The 26,725-nt window shown below is 42.4% G+C and overlaps 1 protein-coding gene across 1 annotated transcript in view; it reads right to left on the bottom strand.

Moving 5' to 3' along the window:
- Niban1 (niban apoptosis regulator 1) overlaps positions 1-26,725 on the bottom strand; it is a 135,744-nt gene that overhangs the window by 20,740 nt on the left and 88,279 nt on the right. Inside the window, exons 6-9 of the mRNA XM_090340245.1 lie at positions 12,692-12,807; positions 3,280-3,384; positions 2,291-2,453; positions 538-725 (exon numbers count right to left, since the gene is read on the bottom strand). Coding sequence (XP_090196371.1) covers positions 538-725; positions 2,291-2,453; positions 3,280-3,384; positions 12,692-12,807 — 572 coding nt within the window. The remainder of the gene's footprint in view (positions 1-537; positions 726-2,290; positions 2,454-3,279; positions 3,385-12,691; positions 12,808-26,725) is intronic.

The raw sequence follows: 26,725 nt of genomic DNA, 5'->3' as shown, positions 1-26,725 counted from the left end.
GAGAGACAGAGAGAGAGACAGAGAGAGAGACAGAGAGAGAGACAGAGAGAGAGAGAGAGAGAGCGAGCAAGCAAGAGCCGGTACGGTAGCTCACGCCTGTAATCCTAGCTACTCAGGAAGCTCAGATCTGAGGATCAAGGTTCAAAGCCAGTCCAGGCACAAAAGGACTCGAGACTCTTATCTCCAATTAACCTCTAGAAAATGGGAAGTGGGGCTTGGCTCAAGGGTAGAGTGGGACAGTGCCCAGGCCTAGTTCAAGCCCCATGACCCACGAAAAGAAAAGAAAAGAAAAGAAAAGAAAAGAAAGAAAGAAAGAAAGAAAGAAAGAAAGAAAGAAAGGAAGGAAGGAAGAAAGAAAGGAAGAAAGAAAGAAAGGGAAGAAAGATGAAAGACTGAAGGGAAGAAAGAAAAGGTGGAAGGGAGGACAGACGCAGATAAAGAGAAGGAGGGAGACAAGGAGGGAAGGGGGAAGTGAGTGAAAAGGGGAGGAGGGAGGGAAGAAATGTGAGCTCTCTGCTCCCCTGCCCATTCTCCTACCTCCTTCAGCCACGTGCTGTCTTTGGCTGTGTGAAAGCCCTGGCTGAGTCCATCCACTTCTTTTTCAAAGAGCGTGCGCACTTCACTGAAGCCCGAGCTCACTGGCCCCATGAGCTCCTCCAGAATGGATGCCAGGAAAGGCTGCACACTCTCCCCACAGCTCCTCTCTGCTGGCTGGGCCACCATTGCTGAATTGCAAAAGAGACAGAAAGCCATGACTCATGGACTGAATGGCTCTGGAGCCAGGCCTGGGCTAGATGATACCCTTGAAGCCATTGTCCAGCCAAGGTGGACACGACAGCCCAGCACATGGATGGTGAGCCAGCACTGGACATGCAAACACATTGGAGGCTCTGAGAAGTAGAGGCAGCAGAATCTCCCTCCCCCAAGCCTTCTTCGGCCCTTGGCTGCTAGGAAGATGCAGTGCCTCCACAGAGAAGGAAATGCTGGTGACCCACCTATAGACCCTTCGCCAGCCTTAGATTTGGAAGTTGGTCTTTGGAATGCACACTGTATTACCTCCTAGTTCATTTTCCTAACAGCAAAGCTGTTATACTATTCTTCCATCCTCTCCTCCCTACCAAGAAACTTGAAAAAAATCAAGTACAATTTCTCCCTCTCAGGACCATGAGTTTTCTTGCACGTGGCCTGCAACTATATCAAATCAAATGTCACCCACTTGGGATGGCTTAATGCTCTGGACCCAACACCCAGCTTCCTGAATGGTAATCTGCAGGTATTTCCTTATGGGCTTCATCTATTTCCTGTCCCCTAAAGGTGTACGTTCTGCAGCCATTGGAAAGCAAGTCTGCAGACTGATGAAGCTGGAGAGGCTGAGATGGAGGGTTGGGCTCAGAGTCTGATGGACACAGGCTAGTATTTTCCTTCATCGCAGCCTCCATTCCCTACTCCATAGAATGGAGATCATAAGAGTAATTACTTCTTAGGATTATAGAGGAAGCAGAGTTCACTATTTTCAAGATGCTGTCTATGGTTTTGGTGCTGGGGAAAAGCTCAGTAACCATGGGTATAGTATCTGTGGGTATTCATTGAATTGCCTAACATTAAAACACTTTCCCCAGCAGGGGGCAGTTCTCACTGAAGTTGACATGAGACCTCTAGACTCTCAGCACATTCATTGGGCTTTGTCTTCAGTCTCGTACCTGTGACAGCCTCATTATCTTCTGTCTGTATGAGCAGCCTCTGAATCCTTTCATCCCTTACACTTGGCAGAACCAAAATAATGCTTACTGAATAATTAACGAATGGTGGGACAGAGCTAAAGATCAATTGATGGCTCTACAGAGAGGTCACTTCTTAACACTCCATAAGTATTTTTCAAAATCGGGAAGACCATTGCAGCCTGCAGGTCCTTTCCTTGTTTTGAAAGGATTTGATCACTACTGTCTTTCAAGATTTCTTTCAGTAAACTATATGAGTCCAGAACTCAGACAAGAGAGAATGGGGTGGAATTCACACAGCTGTTTGCTTCGTGTACTTTAAAATTATCTCTGGGTAGTTACAAGGCAAATGCTGTGCAAGGAGTTTAACTGTGTGATTCAGGAAACCATGACAACAACAGAAGCATGGACGTGTTGAGTGCAATTCTTTTAGGAAGTTTTCCCCAGTGTTTAGTCCACAGAAGTGGGCCCCACCTATCCAGAGGGCCAACCAGAGCCTAAGGATGTGTGGATTCCCTCAGCAGGTGGCGTATTTCATTAACAGGAACTGTGGTGTGAGCATCCTCACCAACCTTTGATCTTTCCGGTTAGGAAGTTCTTTGAGTTCACAATCTGATCCATGTCTGAGCGGATGGTTCCTTCCAGGCCCTTGGTCAGAGCTCGGCACTCCTCCTTCAAAACACTTAGTCCTTCTGAAACTTGGTGCTGAACCAGGTTGTAGGCCTCTTCCAGGAGCTGCAACAGAGAATAGCACGGTGAATGGCGGCTTGTAGTGTACAAATGCTTGAGTGTCTGTAGGGGTAAGAGTAGAGGCCATTCTAGACTCTCGGGATGTAAACAAAGCTGCTATGCATTCATTTTTTTTTTTTCAAGTTCAAGTCTGTTTGAATGAGCTCTTATGTAAGAAAGATTGAGCAGTCTTTAGGAAAGCATGTCTCCAGCCAAGGAAGGAATTCTTTAAAAACAACCAACCACCTGAACATGTCCTAAAAGGGAAGGGAAAGCCATTTATTTGTTATTTATTTTTCCTAGTACTGGAGCTTAACCTCAAGGCCTTGTGATCTCACTTAGGATTTTTGGTTAAGGCTGGAATTCTACCTCTCGAGTCAAGCCTCCACTTCTTGTTTTTTGGGGTTTTTTTTTATGGTTTTTTTTGTTGTTGTTGTTGGTTTTTTGCTGGTGATGGGGCTTGAATTCAGGACCTGGGCAGTGTTTATGAGCTTTTTTACTCTACCACTTTGAGTCACAGCTCCACTTTCAGTTTTTAGGTGGTAAATTAGAGATAAGAATCTCATGGACTTTCTTGCCTGGGCTGGCTTTGAACTGTGATCCTCAGACCTCAGCCTCCTGAGTAACTAAGATTATAAGTGTGAATTACCAGTGCCAGGGTTGCTTCTGGCTTTTTGATGGTTAATTGGAGATAAGAGCCTCATGGATTTTCCTGCCTGGACAGACTTTGAACCAGGATTCTCAGATCTTAGCCTCCTGGAGTAGCTGGGATTATAGGCATGAGCCACCCTGAGAGAATGTTCACTCTGCATCCTATACGTGCGTGACTTACCCCGAACCAGGCTCTCTTCCTGTCATTCTTCTTCCCCTTCATCTTTGGCAGCAGATCAGTCTGGAGAGTTGGCAAAAGTTCCTCCATCACCAGGTTACTCAGGACCTACACAGTGAAAGGGGAGCCACAGAGTCCGTCCGCTAGCATTGGCCAACCAGATCATGATGTCTGTCTGTATACTGTGTGTGTGTGTGTGTACTGTTATGAGAGATAGAATCCATGGCCTCATACATGCTAAGTATGCCTTAGCCTAGGTTCTTCATTGTCATCATCATCATCATCATCATCATCATCATCATCATCATCACCATCACCTTGGCTCTGAGGCCACAAGTATCAACTAAGAAAAATCTTGGAGAGCAAGCATTCTTACAAGAGCAGAAAGATCTGCTGACATTCTCCATTGCCATTTTTCAATGGAAAGAATAAATTCCTCAACGTCCAACTTCTCACACTCAAACCAGAAGAACCCAGTGCGCTTAGGAGAAGAGATTTCAACCATTCAGAAGGTCATTCTCCAGCAACACTGCAAAGTGCCTTTTTGATCTGGGTGGCCAAGCATATGTAGTCTGCATCCCCTTATCTTATCATTCTTTCCCAGGACCTCTTAGGATCTAGGTGTCTTTTTTCTCTTTGCCCCTACTACTTGCTAAACACCATCTCCAGCCTGGAATATTTACAAGAGAGGAGCAAGATAGAAAGAGGAGAGAAAAATGCATGGGCTAAACAAAGCCCAAGCTCCATTGCATCCCTGGACCATGTTCCCACTCCCGGTTGGATTTAAGAAGAAACACTGAAGGGGAGTCTGGAGGTGATAAAGCAGAGGCGAAAGGTGAGCTCCAGAAACTGCAAAATGGTCTGCTCCTGCAAAGCCTGTGCTAAAGCCTGACAAAGGCCCTTCAAAGGAGGGAGAGAAGGTATCTAAGAGGGACAAAGGAAAAGTTGATGCTGGAAAGGATGGGATAATCTTTAGGAAATGGACATTCCAAACCACAGCAGGCACAGAAAGCTGAAGGGGCTGGAGTTGCCAGCTGGTGTGTGTGTGTGTGTGTGTATCTGGTGCCTACTTGGGCTTGAATTCAGGACCTCTGGCTTTTTTTCTACTCAAGGCTGGTGCTCTACCACTTGAATCACATCTCTATTTCTGCCTTTTTGGTAGTTAATTGGAGATGAGTTGTGCAGACTTTCCTGCATGGACTGGCTTTGAATCGCATTGCACAGATCTGTCTCCCAAGTAGCTAGGACTAAAGAGGTGAGCCACTGCCACCCAACATGGGTGCAGTTTGGGTAATTGTGTGTTTCTGATGACTATGCGCTTGTATTGTGTTTGATTAAGTTTATGAAAATGCAGAAACTTTAGGGGCATGGGAGTACGTGCCTCTTACCTCAGCCCTCGTGAAACTGAGACAAGGAAACAACAGTGAGTTCCAGGCCAGCCTGAAACTGTCTAGCCCAATCACAAAACACACCAAAACAAAACTGCAGAACTTTGTATTCTTTGTGCTTAAGCTATGTTGTTAGCACAAAAACCTTTCATTGTTGATCTGAGGGGAAGGAGCCTATGCCACTAATGAAAGTCTCCAAAGCTGGCTTGCTCCAGGGAAAACGCCTGTCTTTTGTTTTGAGGGATTTCCTCTTGATTCCTAAGAGGGGGAATTTCTTGGCAAGGACACACAGCCAGCCACCTGGGCTCAAAGGGCTGGGGAGGACACAAACTCGAAGTTGTTCTTATGTTCCCTCCCTATCTGTCTGAAATGGAGAGGTCAATTGGACTGCAGCCCCCTACCCCTGAAAAGTGGATAGCAATGTGTCAGGTACTCTGAATCTTCCAGCCACTAGTCTGCGTTCCTCACAAGCAGGGCTGTTCCTTGTCTAGGCTGTGGATCTTCAGGTAGATGATTCTGCTGCTTCCCTGCCATGTCCTCAGAGCCAGTGTGGACTCGTGAAAAGTGATGAAGAAACTCACTCAATGTGGAATGCCAAACGTCACCCTCTAAACCTATTGAAAGCATCATTAAGTTTTATGATGACTTTCTGGTTTGGGTAGTCCACTGAAAGAAGAGGTGTTAAGCAGGGCACTGGTGGGTCCCTCCTGTAATCCTGTTTACTCAGGAAGATGAGATCAAAGCCAGCCCACACCGGAAGGCCTGGGAGTCTCTTATCTCCAACTAACCACCAGAAAATGGAAGGTGGCTCTGTAGTTCAAAGTGGTAGAAATACAAAGAAAGAGCTCAGGGACAGCACCCAAGCCTCGAGTTCCAGGACTGTAGGTAGGGGCAGGGGAAGAGGGGTGTCAATAGTCCATTGCCTGAGACAAGTGATGAGTATCTTTAATAAATTTGGACATAGCTTGAAAACAAGGAAAGACTGGGTGTCAGTGGCTCACACTTGCAATCCAAGCTACTTGGGAGGCTGGGTCTAGGAAGATTCTATTTCCCAGCCCACCTGTACAGAAAGCAGAAAGAAGAGGAAAAAGAGAAGGAAGGAGATGGTGGAGGAGGAGGAAGAGGGGGAGGAGGAGGAGGAGCTTGTGAGATCCCTCAACAGTCAAGGTTCCAGGCCAGTCTGAGTGCTCTTTACATCTCTGCGAAACTCAAAATCTCAACAGAAAAAGCTGGATGTGGTGACTTATATCCAGACACAGTGGGAAACATGAAAAGAAGAATTATAGTTCAGGCCAGACTGGAAAAAAAAAATAAGCCAGATCCTATCTCAAAAATAACCAGAGACAACTGGCATGGTGACTCATGCCTGTAATCCTAGCTTCTCAGGAGGCTGAGAACTGAGGATCGGAGTTCAAAGCCAGCCTGGGCACTAAAAGATGGAGAGACTTCTACCTCCAATTAACCACTAGAAAACCAGAAGTGGTGCTGTGGCTCAGGGGTAGGGTGATAGCCTTGAGCTGAAGAGCTCAGGGACAGTGCCCAGACCCAGAGTTCAAGCCCCATGACCGACAAAAATTAAAATAAAATAAATAACTGGAGGAAAAATGGGTTGGGAATGTGGTTCAAGTGGTAGAGTACCTGCCTAGAAAATATGAAAGCCTGAATTCAAACCTAGTATTACAAAATTAGAGGGGGCAGTGGACAACTGGTCATTTGTGGCCTAAACAGAATTTTGGAGTATCTAGAGTTTTTATATTTTTTTAAAAAAATACACTGTACTCAGTAAATTTTAATGTTACTACTTCATTTCCTTACTCATAAAAAAACAAACTATGCTTTGACAAGAAATTTTACAGTATACACAGTAGGAAGTGAGAACTACCTTAAGAAAAATTGACCCCTGTAATCCTAGCTACTCTGGAGGCCAAGGTCCTAAGAGCCTGTTTGAATCCAGCCTGGGTAGAGTTTTTATATTTTAAAAAAGATTGTTCCTAGATATTTTTGCTTGGATCAGTGAAAATGTTTCTTTGTATCGCACGATTATCTCCACGCTCACTCATGACAACCTCTCCCACCCTTGGCCCCTTCCTTCCTTTTCCTCCCTGTACCCTGTGCTGCTCAGATTCACTTTCACCATGAGGGTTTTGAAAGCTCAGCTTTCAATCACAGGTTGCAGATGAAGATGTACAGGAGTAGTGTTGCACATGGAACGAGGAAGAAAAAGAAAGACTTATTCGAGGCAGCTGTTCTGAAATGTTGAAATAATATTTTTGTCTAGCATAACTGATCTCCTCCCTCTCACTTCTCATAAAAATCTTCTTATTTCACTTTGGGAATTAAGGAAGATTTTATTCTGAGGTCACTTAGCCTCACGCTGGTGGAAAATCTCATGAGGTCATTAGACTGTGCCTTTGGCTGGGATATTTCAGTCAGGTGTCGTACTCTGGCTGACCTGAACAGGACCACACCCAGGGAGGAAGAGGCCAAGGCAGAGAGAGGGGAACTGTCCAGACCAACTGAACCTCTGAGTTTCTAGGAGAGAAACTCCCATTAGCGCAGTAAGCCAGATTTCTGTCACCTGTCATGTCAACCTGCCTCATGACATAGAAGATGGTAAGGAGAGGATTTTCACTGCTGATAATTCATTAATGGAACTGTATTTTCCTTCCTTTCTCCTCTCCCCTCCTCTCCCCCCTCCCCTCCCTCCCTCCTTTGCTCCTTTCCCTTCCCTTCCCTTCCCTTCCCTTCCCTTCCCTTCCCTTCCCTTCCCTTGGCTTGATCACTCCCCATTCCCCCTAGGCAGAAATTCTACCAATTGGGTCATACTTCTAGATCTTTTCCCATTGATTACCTTTGAGCCAGCATCTCACTCTTCACCTCAAACCCCTCCAGCACACCTGAACTCAATTCTCTCAGTTGGGTTTCCCGTGTTCTAAGGAGGAGAAGCTGCACCACGTGCCTAGCCACTGGTTGAAAGGAAGCCTGGAAACTTTTTTTGCCCCCGGTGGTCTCTAACTGCAAGTAATCTGACCTCTGCCTCTCAAGTAACTAAATCACAGACTTGGGCCAGTCTCCCTGCTTTACCACTCTCTGGGGCAGTTTAAGAATATTTTCTAGGGTTTAAGAAAAATTGGACAAGTGCAAAGTCCTAGAAATCAGGAGGTCTTTTAGTTGGGTGAGTAGTTAACTCTCCTACTTTTGCAGGGGTAAATTCTTGTTTGAAACACATCTGCCCAAGAGAGACCCTAGTGTGACAGGATGAAAGGGAGCTAAGGGTGTGGGGGGGACTGGGTGGGGTGGAGACTAAAGATGGAGCTTATAAACAGTGGGAAACGCTATCTTAGTTGGAAAGCTTGGAGCTCAAGAATCATTTTAAAAATATCTTAATTTTTCCTTTTGCAAAGATTGGTTTTAATTTGAACATGAGTGTGAACAGATCAGAAACGCTGAGTTCTATACAAAGGCCAAAGAAAAAGTATGTTCCATTTGGGTGGGCTTACAGTTTCCCTTCAGTCTTTCCCACACAATGTTCCAAGAAATTTGGTTCTGTTTTACAATTTAGGGAATTGAAAAGGAAACATGCATGGAGGGGGTGGCAGTGGGGAGAGAGAGAGCAGAAGTGGGGGAGGGGTGCAAGGCTGGTGAGCTAGGTGGAGATCAGGGATAGTCTTGGAGCTGGCTGAGCTAAAATCCACCAAACTCCTCCTCCTCTCAACTCAGCTCCTCTCACCTCTGCCCCACTGCCTTTCCTGAAGTTGGGCTCACTTGGGGATTCTTTATCCTGGCCAGCTCTGCATAAGCAAGGTCCTAACCCCTTGGGCTTTTCTGGAGAAAAAAAGGCGAATGAAATAACAAAACATAACAATGAGGAGAGCTCTAACCTCCTCCTCCTAAAAGAGGACCCACTAAGTTTTACCCTAAGAGACTTAAAAAATGCAAATTTTGTCTTTTAAAAAGATAAAGGCTGGTCACTGGTGGCTCTTGTCAGTGATCCTAAGCTACTCAAGAGGCTTAGATCTGAGGAGCCAGTTCTGGCACTAAAGTCTGGGAGGCTTTTTATCTCCAATGATAAAGCCAGTAGGCGAGGTGTGGCTCAATAGGTAGGTCACACGCCAGCCCTGAGTGAAAAAGCTGGAAGAGAGACGAGGCTGCGAGTTCAAGCCCCAGTATCTCCTGCAGCCTCCCAATTTAAAAACTACAAAGGAAGATGGAAGATACTGGGCAAATTATGACGGTGAAAATGTTCAAATTACCCATACAAGGAACCAAATTAGGGGTATATCACACTACCTGATAGATCTGGAGCTATGAAGAAAAGGTGGGACCCAAGGAAGCTGCAGCTCCATATTTAACATGGAGTACTGACCATCTCCTTGGCTCCTTGAGGTACCGAAGGGCTGCGGGTAGAGCAGTCTACTTACAGAGGGCCACACTAGAGATCCTTGGCCAGAAGACAATTCTAGAAATTATGAACAAGACCCAGGCATGTGGGAATTTTTTTCTTGTCTTGAACCACTCAGCTCTGTGGGAATTATGAGCTGTTCCCTGGCCCATCTGGCTAATTTAAAGGCAGATAATAAATATACCAAATAACTGCAGAAACTTTACACTTTTGCAGATTGCTTTTGCTCATGATCTCATTTATATTGACAAGTAGAGAATATGTTGATGTTTTTACTGATGTACAAATATTTTCACCTTAACAGTCTGTCAGGCAAGTTATTCTGACATATTGCTTTTGTCTGGACCCTTGCTTAAAATAACCAGGGGGAGGGGCTGGAAGCTTGGTCTAGTGGTAGAGTGCTTGCCTAGCCTGCACGAAGACCAGGGTTCGATTCCTCGGTACCAGAGACATAGAAAAAGCTGGAAATGGTGCTGTGGCTCAAGAGCTCTAGCCTTGAGAAAGCTCAAGGACAGCACTCAGGCCCTGAGTTCAAGCCCCAGGACTGACAAAAAAAAAAAACCCAAACCAATAGAGAACAACAACCAAAAAAAAAACAAACAAACAACAACAACCCCAGGGGACCCTGCCACCATCACTGTCTTAAGTCACAGCTATGAAGAGAATCAAAAGACAAGGATGAGAATCTACTGAATTCAAGCTCCTAACAGCAGTTCCACTCTTTTTATAAGTGGTTATGATGAACTTTCATCCTCACCAGACCCTGTACAGGAAAGTTCTAGAACCCATTTATTTCTATCTGCTTCTCTAAGATGGTTCAAAATGCACTTCCAGTCACTGGCTTCTCTGAATGTACTTCTCTTATCTAGAATGAAAATAACCCTTATAATTCTCTATTGGAGAGAAGGAGTCTATGATCCCACCAAAGATATGTGTCTGGGGTCACTTGATAGCTTTTCCTGATCTCACCTTGGCTTCCTGCCTCCTTCACCTCATCTAGAGTATTTTTATACAGAAAATTAGCACTGCACTATGATTTCTTTGCACTAATGCCTGGCATACCCATAGATGTATACATCCACATATGTATATACTACCCCCACTACACACCGGCTACTATCTCTGCATGTCTGATCTCAGTGCAATGGTAGGAAAAAAGTCATGCTGCACTCGTGAGCTTCTGAGCACTGAATGCATATCAGCCCAAAAAGAAGAACAGAAAAGGAAAACACACATACATTTACACACACACACTCACTCACTCACACAACCCAAAGAAATGATTTATGTGACTATTTTCAATAGGATTGAAGAAAAAAAGAATGAGAATTTACATTAAGTGGCATAGCTACACTACAAGAGATAAATATGAAACTTCATCCATCCCCATAATCAGTGATCAGTTATGGATGTGCTGGTACTGAGCTTAAACTTCGGGCCTGAGTGTAGTCCTTTGGCTTTTTTCCTCTCAAGGCTGGTGCTCTGCACTTGATCTAAAGCTCCACTTCTGTATTGTCTTGATGTTTTCTTGGAGGGGGGGGATGTTAATTGGAGATTAGTTTCACAGACCTTCTTGCCCAGGATGGCTTCAGCTCTGACCCTCCTGAGTAGCTAGGATTACAGGCATGAGTCACTTGCGCAGACTTTTCCCTGCATCCGGAGGCAGAAGATACCATATCCTCTGTCATGTGACCAGTAAACATGTGGCACTGAAACCATCCGGTCCCCAGAAGAGGAACAGTCCTGCCTCATCCTTGTTCATTTCTGTATCACTGACACCCAGCACAATGCCTGGTATGTGATGCATGCTCCTAACTGAATGAATACAACCAGCAGTCACTTAGCTAAAATGGAAATCATAGTAACTGTATTCCACAACCCAATAAAATTGTTAAATAAATGTAATTAGGATCAAACATTGTGAAGTATTACAATAAAGCAATTTCAAGCTGATCTATTATATAATAAGTCAAGATTAAATGTGTTGGTTTTTTAATATGACAGTCGGCATTAAATCCTTTTCTATGTCTTGGTTTTCCTTTTGGGTGCAAGTATTATTATAAGTTTTTAGTGCTCTCAAATTTAATTGGAAATAAGAAGCTCACAGCTTTTCCTACCCAGACTGGCTTTAAATCATGATCTTTAGATCTCAGCCTCCCGAGTAGCTAGGATTACAGATCTAAGTCACAGGCACCCAGCAGTGCTCTTAAATGTATGGATGTACTTCTCTAATATATTAGAAATAAAGAATTAGCTAGGGTTCTGAAATAAGTCTCAGTTTTGGAAATAAATGAATTTAGAATCCAGAGAGAGGTGGGGAGGAAGAGGGAGAACAAGAGAGAAAATGGAAATTCTGATTCATATGGTAAAATAATAAAGACCAACTCCATCCTCATGGGGAAAGTTTTAGCTCTTTATGCTTTCAGAAGCCAAAGCACCATCTGGCATCTTCCAAATATTATTCCCTCTTTACAAATTTCAGCAGCACCTCCCCCCCCAAAAAAATAGGAATTCTGGAAAATATGTCAGGAAAAATAAAAAAAGAATAACATTCTTGGACATGATGTTCAAACAGGAGGAAGCTTGCACACAGCCTCCTCCTGTTCAGAGCAGCCACTTGATTGGTGGCAACAAGGTGGTCACAGCAGAAAACTGGAGATTTGCAACACCACCCTGAGCCAAAGTCCATTGAGGACAGTGTATCAGAAGAAAAGAGAAGCCAACTATAAAGAAAATGAGCCAATACCTTCTGTATTTGTTTCCATTTATCCTTTACTTATCACTTCAAAAGGAGATGCAGCAGCTATGTGGCAGTAGCTCACACCTATAATCCTAGCTACTCAGGAGGCTGAGGTTTAAGAGTCACAGTTCACAGCCAGCCTGAAGAGACAAATCCTTGAAGTAACGGAGCCAAAAGCTGTGAATGGTAGTAGTAGAGAGCGTCAGCTCTGATTTAAAAAGCTTCTCAATATGGCTATGTGACAAATGGCATCTCCCTCAATTCTCATGACCTGGTAGTGTAAATATTTTTTTTTTCTAGAGGAGTATTCTTAGACTAAAAGAGATTAAGAACTTTCAAGATTTAAGCCCAAGTCTGATAACCTTTAGGTCCCACCTCACAACCCTGCATACACCAACTCACTCTAGTCCTAGAGGTCATGTGAAAGAATAAGTCTTCATAGAGGACATGGGGACAGTTCTGCTCGCTGATGTTGCAGTGGTTCAATTTGATGATCTTATTGGGTGGAGATAGGGAGTACATGGGAGGATGGTAGATGATTCTTGAGCTCAGGGCCTTTTGATTACAGATGGTACTCTAACACTCAAGACATACCTTCAGGTTTTTGCCATGTAATTGGAGATAAGTTGCCCAGGCTGGCTTTGAATCATGGTCTTCCGATTTAAGCCTCCTGAGTAGTTAAGATTATAGGTGTGAGCCACAGTTGTTTGGCCAGTCAAGTGGTCTTTGTGACAGGAGCTCAACGGCTCAATGGTTCACCACATGCTTCTACACAATCTTTTTAGAACCCTGTCTTTCATTCTTGCAACTTGGACTTAAATCATTCTCTGGAATGATGCTGGTCTTCTTCCACACAGAGGATCCGAACCCTGAGCCCTGCATTACCTGGATCTCACTCCCCATGATTATATCCCACGAGCCATAGTGCCCCTTCTCTTGCCGGAAGAATTGTACTGCTTCTAAAAAGGCTTGGGCTTCGAATGTCATCTGCTTCATGTAATCTAAAGGAAAGAGGAAGCAGCCATTAGAAAAGTTCAGATATGATGGGTCTTCTATTGTAAAACATAGAATTAGGAGATTCAGAAAAAGGTATTCAATTCAAACTCATTTGCAGGCAAGTAACACATCATTTGCTGGCTACCTGAGCTGACTGATACTATCAGCTCCTGAGCATAGCGGTTAGTATCTGGGTATGCCTTGTTTCTCCAGGCACCCAGCAACTCTGCACCACTCACCCTAACATATTGTCCATACCAGCCATCCATTAACCCTCAGGATCAGAGAAAATATAACTTAAGGCATAGCAGTTACAAGGGCTGAGCTGAAGCAAAGTCCTTCTCAATGAGGCTACATGAAGGCCTAGAAACTACATCTTCAAAATTGTGGAAGAGAAACGGACATTTCTTTTCAACTGTACTGGAGTTTGAAGTCAGGGCCTTGTGCTGTCACCCAGATTGTTTCTGAGTCATTTCCTCAGTCCAGCATTTTGAAGATTAGAGATAGTCTCTTAGACTTTTCCTCCTGGGCTGGCTTTGAACTGTGATCCTCCAGATAAATAGCTTTCTGAATAGCTAGGATTATAGGTGAGATCCACCAGTGCCCTACAGGAACTAACATTTCCAAGACCAACATTGAGATGTGGTTATAATTTTTTTAAAAAAAATCAGAAAAGGAACATGTCCCAGGATTTGCGATTTCAAACTGAAGGATTTTCTTTCTTGGCTTGGCACTTGCTTTAGCATTTAACTTGGAGGTTTGGAAAAACAAAATGAAGGTCTTGCCACAATAACACCGTCAGTAGTGCCCTTCCCACGAGGAACTGTGATATGAGACTCAGTACACTAGGGACTCTGCCAAATGAGATGGAAACTGTAATGACTACATTGAGATTCAAGATTGACTTATGTGCGCTCATTTCTAACAGCTGTTTTCATTTTCATTTCTACCTCAAGGAAACAAAGAGATGGGAAGGAAATGTAGCACTGTCTTTGGATGGAGTGCATATGGCCTGACTCCTCAGCCAAGGAATGAAATTTCAAATCCTTCACATCTTTATAAGAAGCATAACTTCCCTTATTTTTTCCCCTGCTGGCTCCAGTAACGGGAGGAGATATTTTTAGTTCTGTTCATTATCTTCTGTGTCTATATCAAACAAAATGAAGACAATTCAAACAAATGGTGGCAGTGTGGAAGGCCTTTAGGAAAATAGCCAATAGCAAATGTGAGGCCTGAATGCAAACCCTAGTACTACAAACAAACAAACAAAAAAACGGAAAAGAGATTGGATTTGGAGACAGTGATGTTTGTCAGAGAGAAGATGGGAAGGAAGAGAAAAAGAGCTAGAATAGAATAGTTATGGAGTGAACCAACTTAACAGAGGCAAAGAAAAGTATTAGGAATCAAATGGATCACAAAAGAAACTAGCCATTGAACTAGTCACTGTAATCCCAGCTATGTGCACAGAGGAATTATGGCCCTAAGCCAACCTGGGAAAAGAGAGTGAGGCCCTATATGAAAAATAAATGAAAACCAAAAGGGCTGGGCATGTGGCTCAGAATATCTGCCTACCAAATGTGAGGCCCTGAATTTGAACCCCCCAAACAAAATATAATAACTGAAGAAAAAAAAAAACTTTAAAATGAGAGTTGCTTATCATTCACACAAGGTCAATTTTAACTGCCCCCTTTCCACAGTGGGGAAAAATATCTAATTTACAGATTTACCATTACATTTTCAGCTTATAAATTCCTTGAATAAATACATTTACACAAAACGTTGATAATGATTCTGCCATGGAGTAAGTTTCCTTATGAATATTTGTTCTCATAATTGTAAACAAAGCTCAATGGCAATCACCAGTTTACTCAGTAAAGAGCAAAAGTTTGCCTTCTAAAAGACATGGCCATGGTAATCTGATCTTCATTTCTCTTAAACTGTTTGCAAAGGCATTAGGAAACTCTCAATATGTACAGGTGTTTGAGAGAAACCAGATTCCCAATGAGTTGATCAACTTCCTGCTTATAGATCTCAAGGGAACAAATCCCTCCTGCCAAAACAGCAAACTGAGAGTTTAGTTCAAAGGCTCCTGGTATCAGCCATGGTTTCTAGTCTTTAGGTCCTGCCTTTGCTGACAGGACTGGGAAAATGGCAAATTTCAGCAACAATTCTCCTTTTCCAATGTAATGAAATGCATGCTCCAGGAGATGGATGGACCAGAGATCCAGTTCTCTTGTTCTATGGAAGAGGAAATTTGGGCAAAACAAACAAACAAACAAACAAACAAAAAAAAAAAAAACAAACAAGGGCCGGGAATTTGGCCTAGTGATAGAGTGCTTGCCTAGCATGCATGAAGACCTGGGTTCAATTCCTCGGTACTACATACATAGAAAAAAGCCAGAAGTGGTGCTGAGGCTCAAGTGGTAGAGCTCTAGCCTTGAGAAAGCCCAGGGGCAGTGCTCAGGCCCTGAGCTCACGCCCAGCACTGGATATCAATCAATCAATCAATCAATCAATAAAAACCCAAACAAACCCAAAGCTACTTGCTTAGCTAAAGGTCACCCAGCTGGTGAGTATTAGAGCCAAGAGTTGAAAACGTGGCTCTGCCATGCCACATGCCATGTCGGCATTCGTGTGTCCTAAAATCATCCACCCACTGTGACAGTTGGAAGCGATCACACAGATCACCAGCTCCCAGCTCTCCTTCCACACTGGTATCCTCAGAGTCCCAGACAAACATTCACTTGGCCTTGCTTAAATACTTGTGGGACAGAGAGCTCACAATTTCATGAAGTAATTCTTTCCGTCACTGAACTGCTCTAATTACTTGAATTTTTTCCCCTCTATGGAGCCAAAGTCTTTTTCTATAAACTCTCTCATTAATCTCATTTCTCAGCAAACTAAGTTTACTTCTTTTCCATATGGTACTTCTATTAAAGCAGTCATCAGCTGAATAAAAAGTATATACTTCCTTTCTTTCAACCAAACTTTAAACAACCTATCTTTCAGATCTCTTCAATTTGGCCCTCATTTTTCCTTCCTTCCCCAGAGATCCATTTTCATTTATCAACATCTTTCTTGAACCTGGCCCACAGAACTGGATATTATCTCACTAGCACAAATTATGTAAACTAGAATGGTTACTTTCCCTCTGATTTCTAAGCCTCTCCACTTCTTGCTTTTGACTTTGAAGGACAGATTGAACATCATCCCTATGAAATTAACAGTGGTCAGCGCAGTTACCCAATGCCTGCCAAACTGCTTTTTTTTTTTTTGACAAGAATGAGACTTTAAAATGGTGTCTCCTTTCACCTTTTCTAATGTGGTAAGTTGGCTTCCTTGTTTCTGTCTAACTCACTGATAAAGAATTCACAAGATCACAGGCAAGGACAGAGTCCCAAGAAACTCAAAATGTGAGGAGACATGTGGGAGACATTGTGGCCATTCATTCATCCCTTGCATCCCGGGAACAGGGAAACATCTAGGAGCGCACAGTTCTCCAAGTCTCTCCTGAGTCCCTCATCTGTACAGCTGCGTGGAAAACTCAAATCTGGGACAGATGACTAAGAATTGTGAGAGGGGAAGGAAAGCTTCTCTAGGTCTCTGGGGAGCAGTCATTCAAGAGGCCAGCCAGAAAGGCATCATTTTTTGTTTTTTTTCCACTTATACAAATTTATAGCTTGACTGAGTCCACTGAAGCAAAAGGGCTTGAGCGAAGTCTATGGAATCACTGTCAATTTTGACTGACTGCTGGGTCGGGCCTGGGTTTGGACACTGCCTTGTTATTTTATTTTATTGGTAAGCTGTGCCAAGCCATGATAGCTGATCTGCCTGGTGATTTGTGAGTTATGTAACAGCATTACTCACTACAATGCTATGGCGCTTCTTCCCACTGATAAATACTTCTAAACTGGCTTTAGCTTCAGTCCTATAGCACTGTTTCTAGAAAGGCTGCAGTCACGCTGATTGTCCTGGTGTTTTCTCTAGAACAAGCGTCAGCTGAGTGGGAACCATATCTGGTATGGTCCTTGTAACAACCCTATTATGTAAGAATTAACACTTCTATTTCACAAAGCACGAGGAAATAGTTTTCAAAAAGGTTAAATAGGAGCTGAGAATGTGGCTAGGCGATAGAGTGCTTTCCTAGCATGTATAAAGCCCAGGGTTCGATTCCTCAGTACCACATGACCAGAAAAAAGCTGGAAGTAGCACTGTGACTTAAGTGGTAGCCTTGATTGAGCACAGAGGGACTTAGAGACAGAGACCAGACCCTGAGTTCAAGCACTAGGGCTGGGGAAAAAAAAAGGTTAAATAGCTGAGTTTGCATTTGGTCAAAGCAAGGTCCATTCACCCTCAAATCCTCTTATAACACTCTATGGTTCACGTTCAAAGTTCATTAATTTGAGGTAATTTTAGATTCACTTGCTATTGTAAAAAATAACTACAGTGCCAGAGAGACTAAACAAAATGAACTCTAGGATATGGAAACGAGATTTATCTTCGTAATTATTCTTTATATACTATGTGAAGTTATTTATTTATTTTCTCTCTTTTTTTTTCTACTTATGGCTAACCATATGTGGTTACTGTGTCTGACTTTGTTACGGGGAATACTGTATATTCACTTATTTGTTTATTTGAAAGAGGGAAGGAAAGGGGAAAACAAGATGCCTGGGAGAGGGAGGAGGGAGGAAAGAGGGACAAAAATATGAGAAGGGCAGACACCCTGAAATTTTTACAAGAAGGAATAGGAGATACACTAGGTCTCCTTGGCACAGGTCAAAACTTTCTTAATGAAGACCCAGAAATACAACAAATTAAATAAACTTTGGACAAATGGGACTACATTAAACTGCAGAGCTTCTGTATGGAAAAGGGCATAGCTAGCAAGTTAACAGAAAGCCCACAGAGTGTAGCCATGCAACAATCAAGGGCCTCATATCTAAAATATACTTATAGCTCAAAAAAATTGAATCTCATCAAAACAAATCTTCAAAGAAACAACCATCCCATTAAAAGGTGGGCTAAAGACTTAAAGAGAGACTTCTCTGAAGAGGAAATAAGAATGGCATATAGACACATGAGGAAATGCTTGACATCTGTGGCCATAAAAGAAATGCAACTCAAAACAACTCTGAGATTCCACCTCACTCCAGTTAGAACGGCCATGATCAAGAAATCTAATAACAACAGATGCTGGAGGGGATGTGGCCAGGAGGGATCCCTGCTACATTGCTAATGGGAGTATAAACTCGTTCAACCACTATGGAAAGCAGGATGGCAGTTCCTCAAAAGACTAAACATAGAGCTCCCCTATGACCCAGCAATTCCACTCCTTGGCATTTACCCAAATGTCCAGGAACAAGGACATACTACAGCCACTAGCACCATGATGTTCATTGCAGCATTATTCACCACAGTGAAGTATGGAACCTACCCAGATGCCCCTCAGTAGACGATTGGATCAAGAAGAGGTACTTGGCAGGATGCAGTGGCTCACACCTGTAATCCTAGCTACTCAGGAGGTTGAGATCTGAGGATCAAGGTTCAAAGCCAGCCCGGGTACAAAAGGACCTGATACTCTTCAATTAACCTCTAGAAAACAGGGAGTGGAGCTTGACTCGAGGGTAGGGTTATATCCTTGAGCTGAAGAGCTCAGGGACAGCACCCAAGCCTAATTCAAGGCCCATGACCCCTCCCCACCAAAAGACAATGGAATTCTATGCTGCCATCAGAAAAAAATGGCATTGCCCCATTTGGAAGGAAATGGAAAGACTGGAAAAAAATCATATTAAGTGAGATAAGCCAGACCCAAAGGAACATAGGCTCAGTGATTTCTCTCATTTGTAATAATTAGTACACATAGTTCTAGAAGAGGCTTACATTAGCTCAAAACCTGGATACATAAAGTAAATAGCTTATGTACCTTATAGAATGAGAAAATTTATGTTAAATGAAGTAAACCAGACCCAGAGTAGTGCAGGTTGCATGGTTTTCCTCATTTGTGGGAACTAGAATATGTCTATAAAACCAGAAATAAACACATTGGAGGGCACCCAAATAGTTATCAATGAATCAAGAGAATCTATGGAGAGCATAAATAGTGTAGTTCTTTAGAAAGACTAAGCCAAAGCCTGACAAAATGACCACCAGGAAATAGGTATTTATGGGGAACACAAAGGGAGAGTGGGTGGAGAATGAATGGGGCAAATGAGTAGAATACAAGTGAGAATGCATTGTACATGCCACAGAACTGAGAAAAATAGGGGAGCCATAGGCTGAAGGGGGTGGTGAAATATTATATAATAAACTGGTTTGTTAAATGGCAAAAGCTTCAGTACATAGCCCAAAAAACTGAAAGAATGTGATGGAAGGTGGGGGGTAAGAATGTTAAAAGGGGTGACATTGATCAAGTGACACTGTATTCATAAACTGCTCTGCTAAATGGCAAACCTTTTGAAAACTACTTTTTCTTTTAGTAGTGGCTTAGTGGTAAAGTACTCACCTGGCATGCATGAAGCCCTAGGTTCAATTCTTCGGTAACACATACACAGAAAAAGCTGGAGGGATGCTGTGGCTCAAGGGTAGAGTTAGTTAGCCTTGAGAAAGTCCAAGGACAGTGCCCATGGCCTGAGTTCAAGCCTCCGGACGGGCAAAACTCTCTCTCTCTCTCTCTCTCTCTCTCTCTCTCTCTCTCTCTCTCTCTCTCTCTCTCTCTCTCTCTCTCTCTCTCTCTGTGTGTGTGTTTCTCTCTCCTCCCCTCAGAGCTGGGGAAAAAAAGAAAAGGAAAGGAAAGAAAACCATATTTAAAAAGTAAAGAAGAAAAAAGTGGAGTTTTGAATTTCACCAACATAATGAAGAATCTTACAGCTTTGGAAAGAAAACCTCAGAAAGGCATCTTCATTGATTTGAAGATCACATGGTAAAGAGCACAAAGTTTTTCTCCTCACAGTGCGACAGTGGAGTCAGGACTATGTGATCTAAAGTAGAGTGCAACTTGGCCCCAGTTGGAAAGTCAAAAAAGTAGAGCATGGGGCTGGATCATCTCTTAGAAAGTGTGCTGACTTGCTTAAGCTCTTTATTATAGTGGCTCATGGTATTAAATATCTCCCCATAAGCCCTTCAGCAATGACATATACAGCCCAGCACACCTGAGTACAGCACCCTCCAGTGTGCCATCTGGGAATGCCCTGCACATGCTCATCACCAGTGATTACTACCACCATCTACCTTTAGTTTACCAGGCTGTACAGTTTACAACATCTCATTTGATTTCTACAGCAATCTCACAAGACAAACAAGCTGGGGGTAATTATTCTACATACGACATGGGAAAAACTGAAAAATGAGTAAGGATATGACATTGCTGAAGATAATATAAGGTTATTAAATAGGAATAAAAATAATAAGCGGAGATTAACCTGGTGGCTTATCATCCCAGATACTAGGAGGTAGAGGTAGAAGGATCTTCAGTTCAGGCTTATCTGGGCAAAACCTTGAGATGCCATCTGAAAAACAAACTAAAGCAAAAAGGGCTAAGGGCACTGCTTAAGTAGTAGAGCTGGGCCAGGAGCGTGGCCTAGTAGTAGAGTGCTTGCCTAGTATGCTCAAAGTCCTGGGTTTGATTTCTAGGTACCACATACACAGAAAAGGCCATAAGTGGTGCTGTGGCTCAAGTGGTAGAGCTCTGGCCTTGAGAAAGCCCAAGGACAGTATTCAGGCCCTGAGTTCAGTTCCCAGTACTGGCAAAAAAAAAAAAAAATGGTAAAAAAAAAAAAAAAAGACAAAAGTGAGTTTCTATTCTGACTGGACTCAACTTGAAAAATAACCTAACCTTACATAAAACTTCTAACAACAGTACTCTACTCTTGTCTACGGTAATGTATCTCCGTTTCCTTACTTGTAACTTTTCCATAAAGACCAAAAAAATTGACAAATGCTTCATTCTCCCTCCCCAAAAAAAGTAGAGATAGAGAACACAGATTCCTGGAAACCATCATCTCTCCTGATTAGCAAAGTGAGAATGCAGGTTAATTTCATGGAGATAATTTAGGGCTCATGTTCTTAGGTTCTAGATCTTTTTTTTTCAAATGGGAACTCCAAAAGCTACATAACAAAAAAAATAGCATCTACATTCCTGACCTATTACAAGCAGGAACAATAATGCCCACAGAGCTCTCTTTAATTTGGGGTTAGCTGTGCCCACAAGTATATCCATTTTGCATAATTGCTCTAAGCTAAAAGATAGTTGGATCCTATTTTGCTGCTGGTATGGCTAAAAGCCTGTGTTCTGAATGTCAGTACGTGCTTTCTCACTGAAGGACCCACTGAATGTGGCTACACAGTTAGGGCCAACTATGTGTTGTTATTGTGAAAACTCAAAGCATTCACAATGATTTTCAGTAAAGACCATGGATCACCCTGTTTAATATCTTGCCTAAAAAGTTTATGCAGACACAGAATTATTGAATGTGACATAATACAGTCACTAAAGCAAATATAATGGTCTAAAAACATCATGAAAAATAGATAGCTTAAGATATGACATGAACAGGAGCTTAGCTTAACTGCTAGAGCTCCTGCCTGGCATGTAAGTGCAAGGCTCTGAGTGCAGACCCCCGTACTGAAACACACACACACACACACACACACACACACACACGCACACCACTTTTATATCCATCCTGATTCAGCAATTTAAAGTGCACCAACATGAGCAGTGACTGAAATGAAAAATGAGTTATGGGGAATTTTTTATTTGTGACTCAAGATTTATGAAATGTGATACTTCCTATTATTCTTTCCTGAGAAAATACATAGCCTATTTTATTTTTTATGTGATAGATCATATTTGTCTCTCCAGAGTCAAGTTAGGCTGAGTCAGTTTGCCTCAGCAGTGTCCACACTACAGCCTGTCCAGTATCCATGAATTCAGGGTTTGTCTGTGCCACTGAGTCTATGAAGTCTACTAGCATGAGAGCGAGGCCTCACATGAAGACAGGCCTGAGCCCAGCTCCTGACTCAGTCTACCTAGCTATTTCCATCCTGATTTCAATTCAATGGAAGCCATTCATTTTTCTCTCCTTAAAGATATTGTATGGTGTAATATTCTCCACCTCCCCTCGCTCCCTCCTCTCCCCCCGCCCCCCATCTCCCTCTTTACAAGACCTGGGGCTAGAACTCAGGGCCTGAGCAGTGTCCTTCATTGTTCTCAAGTGCTCTCCCACTTGAATCGCAGCACCACTTCCTGCCTTTTCTGAATATACGGTACCAAGGAATCAAGCCCTGGGTTTCATGCATGCTAGGCAAGCACTCTACCGCTAGGCCATGCTCCCAGCCTTTTGGTGTGATTTTCTAAGAGGAGGACTCCATTTTCTTCTTCCACTGTCTTGTTTACTGAGGAATGTAGGGAAGGTCTTACATTCTGGAGCACTGTGGGTTTAGGACCAAAGTCCCAAAGTATTATGGCCAGCTATTGGTTCCCAACAAAACCAAGCAAAGTCAAGGGACAGCACACATACACATACATGGGAAGGTGACAATGTCACCTATGACACAGCTGGATGACCTCTGTTCTCACATGCTATAATGTCTCTCCTTTGGGACAAAGGACTGTCCTGGTCATTATGGCTACCTTAGGCTCCAGGACACACAATAGACTAGCGTTTATTTCTGGCCCTACCGCTGTGAGAGTGAAGGTGGGTTGCTTTGCTTCTCTGGGCCTAATTCCTTTCATTTCAAATGAGATGTTGATTGTCCTCTCTCCTTTGTCAGCAATGAAATAGCGTAATTCTATAATCATCTTAGCGGACAGCTGTTTTTATTAACATGTGGAGAGTGCTTGCCATGCTAGTATTCCAACTTGAGGACAGAAAGTTCTGGCTTCAAGGCCACTCTGTTCCTTTTTCTTTTAAAACCACTAAAAAAAAAATATTTTCTCTGTCTCCCAAATATTCAAGTTTGTCTAGTCTGCAGAAAGTGATGTGTGTAGAGAGAAGAAAATATGAAGTGACATATGTAACTCATTATAATTCTACTAGACAGTGTTTGGCTCAAAGCTCCTTTCCCTTTTGTTTCTCCCCTGCTACCCTGAATAGCAGTTTATGTTGTATTTACTTTCCTGGGCTGCTCACTGGAGCAATCTAGCTAATTATGTTAATGAAATAGTGAAAATGGGCCTGGAGTTTGGCCTAGTGGTAGAGTGCTTGCCTAGCATGCACGAAGCCCTGGGTTTGATTCCTCTGTACCACATACATAGAAAAAAAGCCAGAAGTGGTGCTGTGGCTTAAGCAGTACAGCACTAGCCTTGAAGAAAACCCAATGACAGCATTCAGGCCCTGAGTTCAAGCCCCAGGACTGGCAAAAAAAAAAAATTGTGAAAATATTCAAGTTTGCAAATTCATGGTGTATGACAAGATTTCAGTAAAACAGACATGAAAAACTAAATCATTAGCCTAGAAATTTGCCTTGGTTTAAAAATAGATGCCCCTTTTGAAAAACATAGACTTTGATATTCTTTTTGTTTTGTCAGATTGTGGGGCTTGAACTCAGGGCCAAGCACTGAGCATTTTCAAGGCTAGTGCTCTACCACTTGGGAATCACAGTGTCACTACCTGATATTCTTTAACAATTTTGCATAAAACCATCCAGTAATCTAGAACAATGACCTTATTAACTTTTGTGTTTACATCAACTGTAAGACCATTAAGAGATTCTAGCTCAACCAAAATTTCTCTCTCATGAAATAAAGTAGATCGATATATTATATGCCCTTTGTTCAAATCAGTAATATCAATTGAGATATACAATCTTTTGCTTCTTGGCAACACTGGAGATGGGGAACTTAGGGCCTCATGGTTGCTACACCGGAGCCCTACCATTTGAGCCATACCTCCTGCCCAGGTCAGTTCTTAATTTTCCCTGTTGACTAAGAAAAATGATGACAAACCTTAAAAACTTCCTGTTTGGACCAGGAGTTTGGCCTAGTGGGAAGAGTGCTTGCCTAGCATGAACTAAAATTTGGGTTTGATTTCTTGGTAGCACATGCATAGGGAAAAAAGTAAAGCTGAAAGTGGTGCTGTGGCTCGAATGGTAGAGCTTGAGCCTTGAGAAAGCCCAAGGATAGTACTTAGGCCTTGCGTTTAAGTCATGGGACTGGCAAAACAACAACAACGACTTCCTGTTTACTCTGTTCTAAAGTTAAGAGGCTTCATGTCCATGTTCCAGTGATGAGTCCTATTTTCAAGCAAAATGCATATTTTCCTGGTAGACTTGGAGGAGGCAGGGGGTGGAGGGATGCAGGGATATCATTATACTGAGGTACTCTATTCCTTAAATTGAGAGCAGCAGGCATCTCAGAGCAACTGGCCCAAATTACTTCTTCTTTTCCCTTATATTCTTATGCATCATCCCAAAAGGCCTTCTTTTACCCCACATGAACAAACACACATGCATACAATACATATTCATACACATAAATGCACATGTTTTTCTCTAGAATGCAGAAAATAACACTGGGTTTGAAAGGCTTAGGGGAAATTGAGGCAAAGAGACACTACTCAAGTGATTCCAAGAGAACTATAACAAAAGCAATTTTAAGTTTAAAAAGTAGCTACATTCAATACAAAAACAGATGAAATTAATTTTAATAATATATTTAGTTTAGCCCCATGTCCAGAATATATAACCAATATAAAAAAATCAGTCGAACATGACCCTGTGTTCAAGTTCCTGTCCTGCCAAAATGAAAACTAATTTGTAACAGGTCCTAGGTAAGATGAAGTCTAGTTTGACAGCTGTATCTTATGAAACCTATGTGATAGTCACACAGGAATTCTGAAGCTTTAACTTTGAGATCTCTCAGATGACAATATCCTCTCATAATAGCCCTGCCCAATGTGGTAGAAAATCATTAACCACCAACTGAAATATGAGATCATTTCCAAACAGGATACTGTCTTACAGTATATTTATAGCAACAAATTGTTCACCTAGTTCCTACCTTTTGACAAACAGAATAAAGAACAATAAAAAAGTTAAATTCTTGTGGATTTAGGTATCTCTTGTACCTATTGTAGACAATCTCTGTAGTAATTATGGATACAATTAACTCATTCCATAGAATTATTTGGAAGAATGAGTCCAATGATCTAATTCTCGTATGGCGAAACAGAGAAAGAGGAAGCAAAATAAAACCTCAATTCTTTTGTGTCAGAAGTATCAAAGCAACACATGGGTGTGTGTGTGTGTGTGTGTGTGTGTGTGTGTGTGTGTGTGTTTCCTGATGGTGTGTTACAAATAAGTAAATAAATGCCTCTTGGGTATTTGATTCCTAATGTTTTTGTGATTAAGGAAGACATGGTGGGATCATAGAAAAGCCCCAAATTAGAATGAGCTTTTAATGTCTAGTCTACTTCCCTTTAACAAGGGTATATTTATTTATTAAGTAATTAATACATTATAAAGTATTCCAGACCTATCATCATTACTTAATAACAGTAAAACAGTATGGCTTTACAGATTAAAATTAATCCAGTGGAAGCCATTCAGAAGACATTGTCCCAATCTTTCCTTATTTCATATGTTAGGAAATGGCTTTTCATTGTCAAGTAGTTCTCCTTCACAAGTAACATGCATTTCTTTTCTTCCTTATTTGGCAGTACTAGGAACTAAACTCAGGACCTCGGGTTTGCTAAGCAGGCACTCTACCACTTGAGGCAGGCATGCAGTCCATGAAACTCAGGTTACAGTGAAGGACATTGCTATAGGCAGCAGCTTGAACCTGCTTAAACGTTTTCATTGGAAAGTTAGCATCGGTGCTTCCCGCATTCTCCCTTCAAGAGGAATGCTGTGGTTTTCATGTGGGTTGACTATATCCCCCACCCCAAGGTGTCACCTGATGCAATTTAATGTCCACTGAGAAGAAGCAAGAGGAAGAAAGGGGATAGAAACCTAATGGAAAACTGTGATGTTTAAGTGGGATGTTGGGAGATGATTAGGAAGAGAGAGGGTCGTGACTGACTCTTGGAGGAGGGTGAGGGAGAGACCTGAAGAGACAGGCACATGTTCTTGTGCCTCTACACCTGCCTCTTGCCATGTGATGTCCCTGTGCCATCTCAGGACTTTGCCAACAAGAAGGCCATCACCAGATGGCTCCTGGAGCTGGCATCTAAAGTATTGTAAGCCAAAATAAACATCTTTTCTTCTTCTGCTAACATACTCCATCTAATTGATTGATATAAGGTTAAAACAAAATTAAATGTCTGAATTAAACTTTACAACATTCAAGAAAGCATCTGAGCTGGGTACGGTGGCTTACACCTGTAACCTTAGCTATTCAGAAGGCTGAGATCTGAGGATCGTGGTTCAAAGCCAGGCCGGACACTAAAGACTTTGAGACTCTTATCTCCAATGAGAAAACTGGAAGTGATGTGGTGGCTCAAGAAGTAAGGTGGCCTTGAACTGAACAGCTCTGGGATAGTGCCCAGGGCCAGAGTGCAAGCTCCAGGACAGGAGAAAAAAACAAAACAAAACAAAACCCTGCATTTACATGGTATTGAGAAAGTTGACCCAATTGACTACCTTTCTTCTTCCCTCTCTCATTATCTTTCTCCTTTTCCTTCCTCCTTTCCTCCCTCCTTCTCTTCTTTTTCACTTTTTCTCTCTCCTTCCTCTGTCTTTCTTCCCTTCCTCTCTCCCTCCCTCTAGTCCTCCCTCCCCCCCACCCCACCTGTACTGGGGATTGAACTCAGGGCCTAGAAAGAATAGACAAATGAAAACCAAACAGACAATCACAAAATTGTAAATCCAAATGAGCAGGAACATCAGATAAGACCCTCAGACTCCAGACAATCAGGGAAAGGCCACAAGATTCATATTTTACCTGTGAGCTTCTCAAAACAAATACTGAGCCAAAGACCTATT

This window comes from Megascapheus bottae, chromosome 10 (assembly GCF_031878675.1).
Source record: "Megascapheus bottae isolate mThoBot1 chromosome 10, mThoBot2.hap1, whole genome shotgun sequence".
Lineage (NCBI taxonomy): Eukaryota > Metazoa > Chordata > Mammalia > Rodentia > Geomyidae > Megascapheus > Megascapheus bottae.
Note: the sequence above shows the minus strand (reverse complement) of the source record. Positions and strands in the feature narration are given on the sequence as shown.